The sequence below is a fragment of the Schistocerca nitens genome, chromosome 3 (assembly GCF_023898315.1).
Source record: "Schistocerca nitens isolate TAMUIC-IGC-003100 chromosome 3, iqSchNite1.1, whole genome shotgun sequence".
Classification (NCBI taxonomy): Eukaryota; Metazoa; Arthropoda; class Insecta; order Orthoptera; family Acrididae; genus Schistocerca; species Schistocerca nitens.
Window position 1 is genome coordinate 663,735,163 of NC_064616.1, and position 17,704 is coordinate 663,752,866.

The following is a 17,704-nucleotide window of genomic DNA, read 5'->3' on the forward strand; positions in this document are numbered from 1 at the left end:
TGAAAAACTTAGATTAGGAAATGAGACACTGAAAGTAGTACACGAGTTTTGTTACTAGAGCAGCAAAGTAGAATGGATATAAGATGCTAACTGCCTACTGAATGAAAATCATTTTCGAAAAAAAATAATTTCTTAACATCTTATACAAATTTAAGTGTGTAAATTGAAGGTTGAGGGGAGGGAAAAGAAAGGAAAGGGAAGGGAAGGGAAGGGAAGGGAAGGGAAGGGAAGGGAAGGGAAGGGAAGGGAAGGGAAGGGAAGGTAAGGTAAGGTAAGGTAAGGTAAGGTAAGGTAAGGTAAGGTAAGGGAAGGGAAGGGAAGGGAAGGGAAGGGAAGGGAAGGGAAGGGAAGGGAATGGAAGGGAAGGGAAGGGAAGGGAAGAGACTACTGATGTCAACTGCATCAGGACTTTACGTGTAATCAGCAGTGCCAAGTGGAATGTGGGAATGTGGATCAGCCAAGAGGTGTGCTGAGACAGTCACACAATTGCAATGAACACTGTGGCCAGATGGTGCAGCGGCAAATGCAATTGGCTGCCACACATTTTAACTCATTACTGCTGATTCGACATAAAGTCCCAGTGCAGTTGACATCAATAGTCCCTTCCCTTTTCTTTCCTTTCTCTCCACTCAACCTTTAGTTTACGTAATATGTATCACATCTACAGATCCCATATGGTGTCTGTTCTTTCAGACATGTCCAAAAGAACATACACCTTGTATTCTTATAATAAATTTAATTGTTACAAAGTCTGGGGTGTAGCCTTGTGCAGTGCAAACTTCTGCCACCGATTTATCAGGATGACCAAATGTATTGGGAAGAGGTAGAAGGCACCGTATTAAGACTCATCTCAGCTTTCCAAGTGATTTATTGTTTCCAACTACAGTGCTGTGTTCCCCTCGGTCTGCGTCACTGGGTCCCACATTGCTGAGGACACCACTTCACTGTCTGCGAAAAGGCTTGGCACAGAATGGCTGCCTCAGTAACCCATGCATGCACTGTGTGTCAGCCTTGTATGCCAGTGGAGTTGCAGCATCATCAGGATGCTGGCAGTTGACTCAGCGGTATGTGTCTTTGTCGACTCAGCGTCGCTCGGTGTGAGCCTCAGGCAGCCAGCTCTGCACTTCTCGCCAGCATGGCTGAGATCCCTGCGATCCGGCGTCAAAATTTGCGGCCCTCGCTTTGGGATGTCTGGAAGCCAGACAACTGCCCACAGTACTGAGCTGCGGAGTGCCCCACCGTTGGCTGGCTATGGACCCCACGTCAGCCTCAGAGGGTCGAACTAGCAACCCGCTCTGGACTGGAATGCTGGCGCCCCACCTGCTGCTATGTGTAGCTGGTGGTGTGACATTCCATGCCATCCAGGAGAGCTGCCACACTTGAATGAATCTTGTTAGAAACCTGCACCTATTTATACATGGCTGTGCACCTATGTTTTGCCATATGCGCTGCTTTGCGTCAGGTACTCATAACACACTAGGTTGGCCATTGGGCCACTTCTGCCTGTGATTTGCGACATGCAAAACTGTTACGTATACTCTTTTAGAAATTTGACGGCCCTGTGGCCTCTATTCTACTTTGCAACTGATGGTATGCGTAACTCACTGCAATCCGGCCCGCACCTGTCTGTAACTTGTGCTCAGAATATTGAACAAAACTAACTTCCCTATCCTAACCAGTGGCGCCGCTACATTATTCCCCTCTTTGGAAAGACCCGGTCCCCAGGTCGACCCTTAACTAGCCCTTAACTTGTTTGGGTCGGAACCTATGACATATTTCCTTACTATTAGAAAACTTAAATGTTGTCTAGTGTCCCTTAAAACCATGACTGGACGACCACTGCCCGATTGGACCCCTTACCTACTTGTCTCATGCCCTCGATATCCAGTCCACTGAGACTTAGACTACCCTTGGTTCCATCTTGGAATTAGCTCTCTACCTGATCAGAAAGAAAACAACACATAACGAAGTTAAGGCTGCTATGATACTTGGCACAGAGGTGCTCAAAATGATTGTTATTTGCTGTTGCCTTTCTCTGTAATGAGCGACATGTTGTATAAGCTGTTTGGCTGATATGCACCAGTCTTGCTCTAAAATGAACTGGTTTACGGATCTCAACAGACCTGGTTCCAGAGTTTCATTTAACAAGGTCAGATTCTGCCTTGGCAAAAACTCTAAAGTGGCTTCTGGCCAGTACAGCTGTGGCTCCATAAAATTCAATTGCGTGACTCCAGAAATTGATGCTGGCAGGTGGAAGGTTAGTCCTATTATGTTACACACAGTTCCATTGATTAAAATTCCACTCCCCTGGAGCTCTATATGTTTCGCTTCTGCAAATACTCCCCACTCAAAACAACTTGCTATTACTACTAATTTTACGCAGGTGGAGAAGATCCAATGTATCCTGACCATTGAAAGCTCAATTTTGGCCCCACGATGTCCCTTGAACAGTCTATTCCTTTCCCCCTGGCTAAAAATAACTGCACCGTGCACATGTCCCTAACTCAACACTGATTGTGTGACTACTCTCATCCTTAACTTACATTATATGAACTAGTGCAATAAACACGACTTTCCTGACCCAGCACTGTTGATAACAAAAAATTTAAACAGGAAATCATACAACTGACATCGTTCAACACATATTTCTTATGGCTTTGCCGCAAAATTTACTCCAACGCATTTATTTCTCCAGAACTGCGTTTCATTTCTCCTCCAACAACACTTCACATATGTCAGACGCTACACTTCCCTTTTCAGTGACCTGAGGACAGGGATCACCATCACCCTTCCTCCCTCTTGAAAAGGACTGCTATCTGCAGCAGGCTATATTTGAAAATTCATACAACATATGAAAATACAATGCCTGATTACACTATGCAAACCCAATGATAAATGACACGAAAAAAAAAAAGAAAAAAAAAAAAAGAAAAAAAAAGAAAAAAATGCAAATGCTCTACTACTTTCTGGTTCGAAAAGCATATGGTACTTCATGCTGTACTCTATCTTCCTCGTTTTCTCTGTGCTTAGCACCTCTCTTCACTCTGTCTTTCCTCGTCTTTCCTTCCTGTGACACGCCTGGAATCACATCCGGGCAACCCTTAAATGGCTGTAACGACCCAATGTGTACTATCGTTGTTTTAGTTGGCATTTGAAGCTAACATTAATGAGGGATGTGGTTCCAACAACTTGGTATGGCCCTTGATACCTTGTGAGGAACTTCTTTGTTTTCCCTTTTTGCCTATAGGGGCTGGACAGCATTACCCATTGCCCCACTCTATACTGTAGTAAACTTCCTTTCCACTTTACTGCATCTTCCTACCTTTCCAAAGCCTTTGTATTTGCCTTTTGTATCCATTTCCAAACATCCCGAACTGCCCTTGTGAATTGATGTACAGATTCACCGGTCCTTCCTTTCTGTAGCCTCACCATATCAAACGGTGACAGCATTTTTCGCCCATACACTACCTCATATGGAGACAAACTGGTATTCGTATGGACTTTTGCATTGTTTGCACATACAATATGCTTCAAATACTCATCCCACTGATGATGATGAGAATCCACATAAAAACTCAGCATCTTCCCGATTGTCCTGTGTACCCGTTCTGTCCTTCCGTTGGCCTGTGGACACAATGCGCTCGTCCTCAACCTCCTTACATTCAACAATTTACACAGTTCCTTCATTAAACCCAACATGAAGTTGGTCAGTAATTACTGTCTACGGTACACCAAACCTCAAATTCCAGTTGTTTACTAATGCTTGCGTGACCAATGCTGCCTGCTGATTTTGGCATAGCCACCATCTCCACATACCTCAAAAAAAGGTCTATTATTGTCAGAATGAATCTGTTCCCCGATGGTGTTCACCTGAAAGGTCCTAAGACATCAGTCCCCAACATAGAAAATGGACATGTTGCTCCCGGCAATCATTGTAGCACTATCTGTTTCCGACTCAAATCTGCTCTCTGCACACATGGTATACAATTCTTGGCATACTGATCCACATCTCCTTTCCTACGTCTCCACCAATACCTCTCTGCCACTCTCCTATTTGTCGCTCCACACCGTCCATGACCAGATAACACGTGATCATGTGCTTCCTTTAAAACCTCATCCCTCAAATTCACTGGCACTACTACCCTTGGCCCTAACTTCGTTTCCCTCCATAGAAGACCGTCGTACATATTAAATTGTGGCTGTGTCCGATACAGTTTACAATCGTTCACATCCTGTCATTCTTGCCATACTGCTAGGTCAGAACCTATGACTTCTACTTTTGCCACCTTCCTACTTAGTGCATCCGCATTACCATGCTTCTTCCCAGGTTTGTCCACCACCTTGCAGTCAAATTCACAGCCCATCTAGCGAGTCTAGTGGACGGATACTTCAACCCCAACAACCACTTCGATGCAGCATGATCTGTCACTACCCAAAATCTACTCCCATATAAATAACATTTAAAATATGTGATTCCATAGATTATGCTAAGCATCTCAAGAACTGGACTTGATGTTAACACTTCCTTCAGTTTGTCAAATGCTTTCTGACACTCTTCTGTCCACTCAAATTTCACACCCTTCATAACAATCGCGTCAACAGCTGTGCTAAATCTGCAGAACCCTTCACGAACTTTCAATAGAAATTGCAAATTCTGATGAATGACTGCACTTCCTTAACTGTTTTCGGTTCCCGAAAATCCCTTACAGCCTGTACCAACCTCAGACCTGTTCACACTGATAATAAGATCCAAATATTTTACTGCTTCTAATTCAAAATGACACTTCTACAGGCTCAATGTCAAACAAGCTGCTCTTAATCTCATAAAGACTTCCCTTAACCGCTGTCTATGTTGCTCCATACTACTTGAAAACACTATAATATCATCTACATAGCCCAGACACTGCCGCGGTTTCAAACCCCTCAAGACACTGTCTAGCAACCTCTGAAATGTTGCCGGAGTGTTTTTCAAACCGAATGGCATTCTAATGTACTGGTAATGGCCGCCAGGATTAGCGAAAGCAGTTTTTGGATGATCCTCTGGAGCCACCTCTAACTGATGATAACCACTTGTCAAATCCATCGTAGAAAGGTACTGGTGCTGACCTAAGTGATCCAAAGCCTCCGATATGTTTGAAATGGGATATGCATCCTTTACTCTGTTATTATTGAGGTATTGGTAGTCACAGTAAAACCTGTATTTTTTGGTTCCATCCATAGATTTTTTAGGCACAACGACAATGGCCACTCCCCAGCAACTATTACTATGCTCTGTAATACAATCTGCAAGCTGTTGATCAATGAAATCCTCCACAATTAGCTGCAAATACCTCAGCATTCTGTATGGTTTACGGTAAACAGGTGCTTCATTCCCTGTTGGTATCCTATGTTGAACTAATGGAGTTGCTGGTAACGACCCTTGTGGAAAAAACAAATCTTTAAATTCCCACAATAATTCTTCCATATGCTCTCTTTCTCCTCCTTTAAAATGCTTAATTTTGTCATGCAATGCAGTTCTGTTAGCAGTGAGTGGTGATCACTTTCCCTACCTCTTGAACACCAGTCTTCATCATCTGGCACATTCAAATTTGCTACTAAAACTCCTTTGCTCAAATTAGCGTCTACAGCACTAAAATTATCCACATTCATGGGAATTACTCACCCGTCGTTCCCCTCCTGTATGTGTACAACACTACATTTCACAAAACAACCCAATGGACCCAAAAATGCATTATCCTCCAATGGTTCAATAACACATTCTGTACACAGGTAGATTTGACTCCACACTTACCCAAAGCGACTTCCCTGTGCCACTAGTCAGACACTCATGCAAATTCAGTCTTAATGCTAATGTTCACGGTTCAATTGGTTTGTTCATTACGTTGAACGCCCCTCATGACAGCTCTGCATTGACAACAGTTTCCCCTAGCTGAAATAATATTTCACCAAGTTCCACAATTCATCATCCAAGGTTAATTTTTGCATGACGTTGATGCATGAAATCTACTCCTAGGATCATGTCATAGCTCTCGCTTACCCATGGTACTACCTCCATGCATGCATTAAATCGGACTTTCTCTATTCAAAAGTTAACTGTCACTGACCCCAAAGGCATGACCTCCTTATCCCCCACTCCATGCAACCTATAACATGGTGGGTCTAGCTTCCTTCATCCCATTATATTCTTAGTAGCCACTGACACTTGCGCCCCTGTGTCCAACAAAATCTTAAACTTTTTAGTTCCTATGGATCCTACTACTGAACATTCCACCTCTGCACACGTATTTGTAACATTGAAATTAAACGGGAGCTCCCTTAGGTGGGTCTTGGGCCCCCTCTTCCATTTAACACTTGTCCACCTCTCCTATCTCCACTACTCCATCCTCCCCACTGCCAATTTCCACCCCTTCCTTTTTTCCTCGGTGACTGGGTACATCACCTTTGCACATGTCCCGTATGACCACACTTAAAACATTTCACACCTGATGCACACGATGTTTGCCTCTCGCATACCCCTGTTCTATTTCCTCACATTGAATTGCCAGCTGAATGGCTGAATACAAATCTTTCAGAGTCCCTCCACACAATTTCCATGACATATGCGCCGGTAACCCTCTCAAAAATACATCAAGTGCCCTTTGTTTGGCCTCCTGCAACAGAACACTATTTGTTTCATTGCTCTGACCCAACACATAAGTATACTCATTAATTTCCCTTATCCTGTCCACAAATATCTCCGTCATCTCCCCCTATCTCTTTGACATTGTACTTAACCTCTCTCTAAAGTACCAAGTGCTATTCTGTTTTCTGTACCTTTGTAAAAGCCCTTCCTTTAACTGCTTAAACTGTCCTGCCTTCCTTAAGGCCTCAGAACACCTTACATAAGTTTTCGCTTCACCCGTTAATCTAATCTTGGCTATATGTAACAACTGCTCAACAGACCAACCATTCATCACTGCTGAAGTCTCCAAGCCCTCCACAAATGAACGCACATCCTCAGATGCCTTGCCAGAAAATGGAATAATCAAACTCGCAGCAGCTGGATCAATCTCCTGCACCATAGGCAACAACAACTGATCAGATGTGGTTTCCTGCTCACTTCTAGATGTTAATTCATTTCTCAACTGCATATTGTCTGCTGTCAATCGTGCTACTTTTTCCAACAAAATCCATACCGCTTCTGGTTCCGACACACTCACGTCCATGACTCTGCCATTGTGTTGCTTTCACTCCCAGTTAGTCCCGAAACAAAACATTTAAGTACAAGAATATCCAGACTCCCTACACCTCAGTATCATCATACTTGATAACATCATACTCAAAAAAAGATCTTACTGCCCCCAATACACTAACACTTATTCTGACAAATAATAATAATAATAATAATATGCCTACGCAAAACATCTAATATGGCCTGCCATGAGCCATACTCAAAAAGGCAAGAAAACGTCCAATACTCAACAGAAAACTGGTGAAAACTCACCACATCTTATGAATGTAATGTGAGTGGTAAGCTCGAACGTCATACTGGACAGACAACGTCTGCTATTCTGACACCAAATGTAGTGGCAACTTCTGCCACCAAATGTATCAGGATGACCAAATGTAGCGGGAAGAGGTAGAAGGCACTGTATTAAGACTCATCCGAGCTTTCCAAGTGATTTATTGTTTCCAACTACACTGCCTTATTCCCCTCAGTCTGCGTCGCTGGGTTGAGGACACTGCTTTGCTGTCTGCGAAATGTCTTGGCGCGGAATGGCTGCCTCAGCGACCTGTGCATGCACTGTGTGTCAGCCTTGTGTGCCAGCGGAGCTGCGGCATCATCAGGATGACGGCAGTCATCTCAGCAGTCTGTGTCCCTGTCGACTCAGTGTCGCTCGGTGGGAGGTGCAGGCTGCCAGCTGCGTGCTTCTTGCCAGCGTAGCTGAGATTGCGTCGACAAGAAGCACCCATGATCTGGCATCCGAATCTGTGGCCCTCGCCTCGGGATGCCTCCAGCATGTGTTGGAAGCCAGGACGACTGCCTGCGGTAGCGAGCCCACCACTGGCTGGCTACGGACACCGCGTCGGCCTCAGAGGGTCGAACCAGCAACCTGCCGTGGACTGGAATGCTGGCGCCCCATCTGCTGCTGCATGTAGATGGTAGTGTGACACTCCCTGCCATATGTACAGGAGACCTGGCACACTTGAATGAATCTCGTTAGAAACCTGCACCTATTTATACGACTGTGCGCCTTGGTTTTGCCATATGCCCCGCTTCACGTAATGTACTCATAACACGCTAGGTTGGCCATTGGGCCCCTTCTGCCTGTGATTTGCAACATGCAAAACTGCTACGTATACTCTTTCAGCAATTTGACGGTCCTGTGGCCTCTATTCCATTTTGCAACTGTTGGTATGCGTAACTCACTGCAATTCGGCTCACACCTGGCTGTAACTTGTGCCCAGAATACTGCACAAAACTAACTTTCCCCCTCCTAAACAGTGGTGCCGCTACACTTGTATGGAAGTGAAATATGAATGATAAGCAGTTCACACAAGAAGAAAATAGAGGCTTTTGAAATGTACCACTACAGAATGCTGAAAATTAGGTGGGTAGATCAAGTAACTAATGAGGAGGTACTGACTCAAGTTTGGCAAACAAGAAATTTATGGAACAACTTGACTAAAAGAAGGGATCGGTTATTAGGACACATCATGAGACATGAGTCACGAAGGAATCAGCAAGTTGGCAATGGGGGGAATTGTGGATGGTAAAAATTGTAGAGAGAGACCAAGGGATAAATCCAGCAGGCAGATTCAAATGGCTGTACACTGTAGTAGCTGTTAGGAGATGAAGAGGCTGGCACACAACAGAATATCATGGAGAGCTGCATCAAACCCGTCTTCAAACAGAAGACCACAACAACAACAATTAACATAAAACAGAACCAGCATTCTCTACAAGGGAATACAGTAAATTGCCCAAGGAGATTAAAGAGACAACTAAAATCCAAAGTTTTAAAGAGCTAATTAAAGCATATCAAGGAGACCACACCGTGGTTCAAGTCTAAAAAAATCGATTTTTGGTTTTCATCATATTTTGATATATTAAGGTTTTAGTTAAGTACTCTGAAAAGGATTTTGCTGAAAAAAATTTTTTCCAAGCATTTAAAGAGCATTTTCCTACCACATGTGTTTATGTGCCACGCCTACTTTTCTGTCATCCATTTTTCTGCATATATTTTAGATCTTTGTATCCCCTACATTGCACGTTAGGTTTTTTTTTACTCCCAAGTGTGTTGGCTATCCTTGAAATGCAACAGTTGGTATTCTTTTGTTTCTGCTGCTTTCAAACATGTGGTTAGTTTTGTTCAAGTGTGATTGAGAGTAGTTGTTATACTTATGTTTGCAGTGCTTGTTTATGTGTGTTTTGTTGTGTTTATTAGAGATTATAAAACGTAAAGGCATTTTCAAGAAACGACAATTTAGAGGAAACAAGTTTAGAAAGCTTTCTGTACAAGAGGTTATGTTACCTGGCAATGATGTTTCTAATTGTAATTCTTCAACAAGTGCATCATCAAAGAAGCTCCACCATTTCAAGAGAGTTACAATGAATTTACTGTAAGTGGCAAGGGGTGCAGTAACATTATTATAAATTTGAGAATATTACCAGATTTAATTTCTAAATTTGTACAATGTAGACAGTGTGGTGAGTCACAGAGTGTGAAAATTTGTGAGAGCACCAGTGGGAGAAAAGGCCTACCAATTGCTTTGGATTTAATTTGCAGTCCGCAGCTTGTGGTCGTGCGGTAGCGTTCTTGCTTCCCACGCCCGGGTTCCCGGGTTCGATTCCCGGCGGGGTCAGGGATTTTCCCTGCCTCGTGATGACTGGGTGTTGCGTGATGTCCTTAGGTTAGTTAGGTTTAAGTAGTTCTAAGTTCTAGGGGACTGATGACCATAGATGTTAAGTCCCATAGTGCTCAGAGCCATTTGAACCATTTTTTTAATTTGCACTAAATGCTCAGCTGTGATTTCATTTATGAGTTCTTCAAAACCAGATTCAAGTGGCCCTTATGACATCAATACTAGATTAGTTTATGCCTTATGATCTATTGGCAAGGTCATGGCTGCAGGGAGAACATTTTGTTCAGTGATGAACTTACATCAACCGCCAAATAAATTTGAAAAACTGACTGCAATATTAAAGAAAGCTGTATGTGAGGTCACTGAGGAAAGCATGAAACTGGCTGCTAGGGAAGCAGTGGAAGAAAATGATGGATGTTCAGATATTGCAGTTGTACTTGATGGAAGTTAGCAGAAAAGAGGACATACTTCTCTGAATGGAGTAGTGACTGCCACAAGTGTAGACACTGGTAAAGTGTAAAATGTGGAGATAATGTCTAAATATGGAAAATGTTGTAAAGTCAGTGAACATAAAGAACACAGCTGTGTGGCTAATTTTAGAGAAACAAGTGGTGGTATGGAAGTTCATGGAGTACAACAAATATTTCATCGCTCCGTTGAAACAAGAGGCGTACGGTACACTAAATATTTGGGCGATGGTGACAGTAAGGCACACAACAATGTGGTGAACTCTAAACCATATGGAGATGGCATTATTAGTAAAATAGAATGTGTAGGCCATGTTCAAAAACGTTTGGAAACAAGGCTGAGAAAACTAACTGTTGATATGAGAGGAAAAAAAATTAGAAGATGGAAAATTGTTGACCGGACAGGGTCGGGTAACTACAACTGAAATAGAAAACTTGCAGGTATACTATGGACAGGCAATTAGGAGAAATAAAGAAAATCTGGAGGCAATGAAGAGAGATGCTTGGGCCATATTCTTCCATAAGTCCTCTACTGACGATAAGCCATGTCATGGATTGTGTCCATCAGGAGAAAATTCGTGGAGCAAATACAATAGGGCTCAGGCAACTGGAGAATCTTATGCTCACCATCATTCTCTTCCTGCTGCTGTTATTAAACCTACTTTCAGAGACTTGGCTCATCCTGACGTTCTAAGCAAATGCCTGCATGGGCAGACACAGAAACCAAATGAATGTTCAACAGCACAATTTGGAACCACCTTCCAAAAACTGTATTTTTAGGCATGCATACAATGAAACTAGGAGTTCATGATGCTGTTATTACATTCAATTGTGGTAATTTTGGAAAGTGTTGGGTACTGAAAAAGCTAGGAATTAATCCTGGTGAAAAAATGATCAATGGGCTGCACCATTGTGATAAAATGAGGATAGCTGATGTAGACAGGTCTGCATTTAATATGGCCAAGAAAGCAAGGCAAACATCCAGGAAGGTGAAAAAGAAGCTGGAAGACCTGCTAGAGGCCAAAGAAGGGCCATCATATGCAGCAGGACAGTTTTAATTAACTATAAGTAACAAATATCAAATGTTTTTCCTTTTAAGTCAATTTCCTGCAAACTAAAATTTTCAATACATATGCCTCATTACATCAGAAACTATTATAGATAAATGAATGAAATTTTCAGAGACTCTGTATAACATAAAAAACCACCTCTGGTACTACAGTCATTAATATTTCCCCATTACAAAGTTCACAAAAAATATTTTCAGCAGAAAAAACTTAATATTTCTTGTTAATAAATTTAAAAAAGTATTTCTTAAAAACTATAAAATGGATAAAGTAGATTTTATTACAGTTGACGCTATTAGCATCATGTAACATATAGAAAAATATTAAGGTCCTGCATCAAATAGTTTTTTTTTTCAGAAATGGGTCAAACACTTTTCTAAATTAACATGGGTTAGATAGGCAGAGTGTGGTCTCCTTAAATAATTCATACTACAAAGTCAAGGATTATTTAGGTAACACAGGATGGGGCATGGTAAAAACTGACATTATTTAATAATAATCAGTTGTCATTCTACAGTAAACTATCATACATTAATGATTCTCACTGTAAAATCTTATGTCCTGGATCTGTGATGGACAATTCTAACCTTTTTTCATTTTCTTGCTCAATATTTCATTTTGTTGTGGTGACATGATGACTCAGCTTTTTCAGATGGACCAAGGGTGCTACACAGAGAATTCAGCAGCATGGTGGAAGTATCACCGAGGTCCTGACACCAGCTCTCTCTCTCTCTCTCTCTCTCTCTCTCTCTCTCTCTGTGTGTGTGTGTGTGTGTGTGTGTGTGTGTGTGTGTGTGTGTGTGTGTGTGTGTGGAGCTGTGCAGTCCAGTGTATTGTACAATGAGTTTGTTTGTAATGTGGGCAGTTACCAGGGATGTCATATAAATGAATGGTGTAAAAATTAGAATTATTTTTTAAGCAGGGCCGTTCATGAAGTGGGCCAAAAATGTCAATATTCAATTTACTTTTTGTTTATTGGTACACCTCACGGATAGTAAGTTCCCAACGTTTCAGTGATGAAATCACATCAGAAGTGGCTGAAAAATATTTAAATGTGTGATGTGACCTTCGTGCTACATTCACTTTTTTGAAGCAACACATCAGTACTAGCTCAGTGAACAATGATCTTGTGAATTAGATTCAAAGGAGAGGATTACATATTGTACATTTTCATGCCCACTTACAAGTTGCTGGCCAATCCTAAATTTCTAAAAAAGTGTGTTCATGACAAAACCCAGATTCCAAATGAGTCTCTAAATTCACTCATTTGGAAATGATGCCCTAAAACCACATTTTCATCTGCTACAGTTGTCACAATTGCAGCTTATGATGCAGTTCCTGTATTTAATCATGGGAATGTAGGGATGATGAAGGTATTAGAGAGTATGGGCTTTAAGATCGGAAATTTCACTCAAGACATCTTGAGAAAAGTAGATTTACAGTACCTCTCTGCAGCTGAAAAGTCAGTTAAAGACCTTTTACAGGAAAGAAGGTGAAAACTAGAATCCTTGAAGGGAAAGAGGGCCCTGAGTACAAATCTGTGGCCTTCTGAAGAGATGACAAGGAAAAAGGGCTGGGTTAAACTTTGAATTGCATTTCCTGAAAAAATTGTTTTTTAAATTTTTATACCTTTTTTTCTGCATTCGTGAAGGTTAGAATATTGGAATTTTCTACACTTATTCCTACAAAACCAAATAAATGTCTCAAGAGCAGATTTTGAAATTCCAAGTGTAAGCTGAATATGGTGCAAAGTACTTGGAATTTTGCATGAATTTTATATTATACTCATACATTTATAATTAACATCCAAGAAGATTAACCAGAGAAAATTTTGTAGAAATACTTTCAACAGTTTCTGGGAGAAAGGTACACACACAATTTTTTGATTTTTTTAAAATTCCGTAAAAAGCTTAAATACAAATATTGTAAAGGAGTAGTGATCCAGAAACAGTGAGACATAAAAACCAATGCACTGTATTAAGAAAAGTTATTAAAAATTCCAGAAGTATGTGCATCATGTGTGAGATTAGCACATCTGATAATAAAATTAATATAATTTGGAATATTGTTAAAAAGGAAATAGGGCAATGAAGAGCAGAGGAAGACTGTATTTCTATCAAACTCAATGAAAAGTTTGTTAACAGAAAGTCAGAAGTAGAAAACAGTTTTAATAATCATTTTTAAGTGTTGTAGAGAAAATAAGATCCAACTATTCATTAGAAAATGCAAGGCAGTATATGGAAGAGGCAATATCTATCCAATTTGATAAAATTGAAATTCAACCCGCCTCTCCTACTGAAATTAGGAAACTAATAAATACACTCAAAAGTAAAAGTGCACATCAAATTTATGGCATTTCCAACAGAATACTAAAAGCTTGTTCCCAACAGATAAGTAGCATTCTCAGCCACATATGTAGTAGCTCACTGAAACAGGTCATTTTTCCAGATACACTGAAATATGCTCTTGTTAAACCATTTGATAAAAAAGGGGATAGATCTGATGCTAACAATTACCATGCAATTTCACTTCTGACAGCTTTATCCAAGATTCTTGAAAAAGTAACATGTTCAAGAGCCGCATCACATATTTGTAAAAATGAAGTGCTAACAAAATGTCAATTTGGTTTTCCGAAAGGCTTTTCAACAGAAAATGCTATGTATGATTTCACAGATTAAATGCTTTGAATAACTGAACATCACGCATTAGGATATTTTGTGATCTCTCAAAGGCATTTGACTGTGTGAATCATGAAAGTCTTCTAGATAAGCTTAAGTATTGTAGTATGAGTGGGACACTGCACAGATAGTTTAATTCATATTTAACTGGAGGAGCAGAAGGTCGAAATTAAAAGTACAGATAATCTAAAAACATCAGCAGAGTCCTCGAGCTGTGGAGGTACCAAGAATGGTTAGCCACAGGGTTCAGACTTGGGTCCTGCATTGTTCTTAATATATATTAATGACTTTAGAAATTGATCACTATGTATGCAGATGATACATCTTATGTCTACTATGCTGACAGTGAGCCCAGCACACATAACTTTATTGAAAAGGCAAGAGCTCACTTTGAAAGAGAGAACTTGAGAGTAAACATAGAAAAAACTAATATTATTCATTTTAAACCAAGTTGATCAAACAGACAAAATACTGTGATTGATTACATTCTATCAAAAACCTGTAGAGATTGTAAATTCTTTGGTTTATGCATAAATGATCGATTTTCATGGCAGCAGCATGGTTTTGGGAATTATATGTAATACAAAGAGTTAGAGAACATATAAAATAAACTATAACTGATGTTTGGTAAGGCCTTGTTTTGCATGTGACTACTGAGCAGTCCCTCTTTATAGAACAAACAATTATTGGTTCTTGACATATGGACACATGGGATGGCTATGTTTTCCTCTACTGGTACACTTACAGACAAATCTGTTTCAGCAAAGGGCAATTTAATACCATAATGGTTACTTTATGTGCAGTAAATATGAACTCAACTTTGTTGTTGTTGTTGTAGTCTTCAGTCCTGAGACTGGTTTGATGCAGCTTTCCATGCTACTCTATCCTGTGCAAGCTTCTTCATCTCCCAGTACTTACTGCAACCTACATCCTTCTGAATGTGCTTAGTGTATTCATTTCTTGGTCTCCCTCTACGGTTTTTACCCTCTACGCTGCCCTCCAATGCTAAATTTGTGATCCCTTGATGCCTCAGAACATGTCCTACCAACCGATCCCTTCTTCTGGTCAAGTTGTGCCACAAATTCCTCTTCTCCCCAATTCTATTCAATACCTCCTCATTAGTTATGTGATCTACCCATCTAATCGTCAGCATTCTTCTGTAGCACCACATTTCGAAGGCTTCTATTCTCTCCTTGTCCAAACTATTTTTCGTCCATGTTTCACTTCCATACATGGCTACACTCCATACAAATACTTTCAGAAACGACTTCCTGACACTTAAACCTATACTCGATGTTAACAAATTTCTCTTCTTCAGAAACGATTTCCTTGCCATTGCCAGTCTACATTTTATATCCTCTCTACTTCGACCATCATCAGTTATTTTACTCCCTAAATAGCAAAACTCCTTTACTACTTTAAGTGTCTCATTTCCTAATCTAATCCCCTCAGCATCACCTGATTTAATTTGACCACATTCCATTATCCTCGTTTTGCTTTTGTTGATGTTCATCTTATATCCCCTCCTTTCAAGACACTGTCCATTCCGTTCAACTGCTCTTCCAAGTCCTTTGCTGTCTCTGACAGAATTACAATGTCATCGGCGAACCTCAAAGTTTTTATTTCTTCTCCATGGATTTTAATACCTACTCCGGATTTTTCTTTTTTTTTTCCTTTACTGCTTGCTCAATATACAGATTGAATAACATCAGGGAGAGGCTACAACCCTGTCTCGCTCCCTTCCCAACCACTGCTTCCCTTTCATGTCCCTCGACTCTTATAACTGCCATCTGGTTTCTGTACAAATTGTAAATAGCCTTTCGCTCCCTGTATTTTACCCCTGCCACCTTTAGAATTTGAAAGAGAGTATTCCAGTCAACATTGTCAAAAGCTTTCTCTAAGTCTACAAATGCTAGAAACATAGGTTTGCCTTTCCTTAATCTTTCTTCTAAGATAAGTCGTAAGGTCAGTATTGCCTCACGTGTTCCAATATTTCTATGGAATCCAAACTCAACTTTACACTACTGAAAAGAAAGTGATGAACAGACTGAGTGGTCTTCACATTCATCAGAAACTGGCCAAGTGTGATTGACTCATGCTCTAAGGGGTCTGTACAAACTTAATTATTTATATGGATAGTTCATATGTAGGTTTTGAAGAGAGAGTTTGCAAGTATCAAAATATGTGACATAAATAGCTGTATCTTTTCATTGCATTGACTTGAAGCTTAAATTTTTTATACCACCTAGGGAACATAGACCGTAGTATCTGACATAAATATCAACTTGATAGCTCTACCATTTCTAGAAAAAAAGTATCTTCATGGACAGACAACAAAGTGATCCCATAATAGTTCTGTTTTTACTGACTGAGGAATTGAACCCTAAAAATCATATGACTGAATTTCACCTTGTGGGCTATCTAACAGTCAGAATTTAAGGCACAAACATGTGGAGCTTTCAACACCAATGTCTGTACATGCCTTTTTTTTTATCTTCATTGCATTTTACTCTTTTTAAGTCATATTATCGAATTAATCATGTGAACAAATTGTGGATTTCTCAAGCATGTACTTACCCTGTTCACTTTTGGGAGGCAATCCAAAATTGAAAACATAAGCTTTGCATTTCCTTCTGGGTCATCAGGTAGACACACACTTAAAGCATCAACCATCATTTGGTATAAACATTTTGTGAAAAGTGGCTCAGGAAGTTCACGTAGATAGTCTTTAAGAACACCTGTAAGGAAATGGTTTCATCAGTATAAATATATTGCATTTGATATAGAATATATATGTGATATGTTGCACCCTACCACAACATAAAAAAAAAAAAATTATTTTGTCTGAATACAGAGTGCAAAATAAAACCGTTTGCTGATTGATCCATTTTTCAACACTCATTATATGAATTGAAACCTGACCAATTATGAGTATTTATGGGTTTCTTACTTCCAGAACTTAAATATGTATTAATTTTTTGCTGCCTGTTGGCAAAGAGAAACTGGAGAGGGTGAAACATTTTCAACTAAAAAGTTAAAAATCAGCTATAGACAACAGAACCATAATATAAAGAATATGACATTCAGAAATCATATAATGATCTGATGACTTCCATATTGTGACCTATTTGCACTTTTTAAAATGTATTTCTGGTTCATTAATCAGTTTTACAGATAAGTCGTAAACTGCAATCACTGGAAAATGTCTGGTAATCTGCTCCTTTATGATTGTAACAGTATATTTATATCAGCCATATTATACTAAGGAATGAGTTCTAAAATCACAAATGACTGTGGGGAATACATGGAGTCATCCATTCACTCATTCACAGATTGTTTTCCATATATCCCATCATAAAACAGAACCATCAGGTATGTGGCATGAGCCAAGTTATATGTTTACAGGTAGAGGCAGCCATTGCACATTACTTCTGTTAAGTATTTTAAAAACAATTACAACTGGTGCTAATCTACTCACATCTTTAATTATGGGAATTACTTCTAGATACCTTTCTTCATTTACAGCATTATAAATGAGTATATTTCTGTGAAGATTTTGAGCTGAATTTTTTCCTCTATAAGGGGATAGCAACCTCTTGCTAGAGTAATCAAGTGGTGATGCTGCCACTTCTAGGCCACCTGAGTT

The 17,704-nt window shown here is 40.1% G+C and overlaps 1 protein-coding gene across 1 annotated transcript in view; it reads right to left on the reverse strand.

Annotated features, from left to right (window-relative positions):
* The window catches only part of LOC126249701 (rho GTPase-activating protein 100F), a 405,508-nt gene that overhangs the window by 79,225 nt on the left and 308,579 nt on the right, over positions 1 to 17,704 (reverse strand). Inside the window, exon 15 of the mRNA XM_049951380.1 lies at positions 16,636 to 16,796. Coding sequence (XP_049807337.1) covers positions 16,636 to 16,796 — 161 coding nt within the window. The remainder of the gene's footprint in view (positions 1 to 16,635; positions 16,797 to 17,704) is intronic.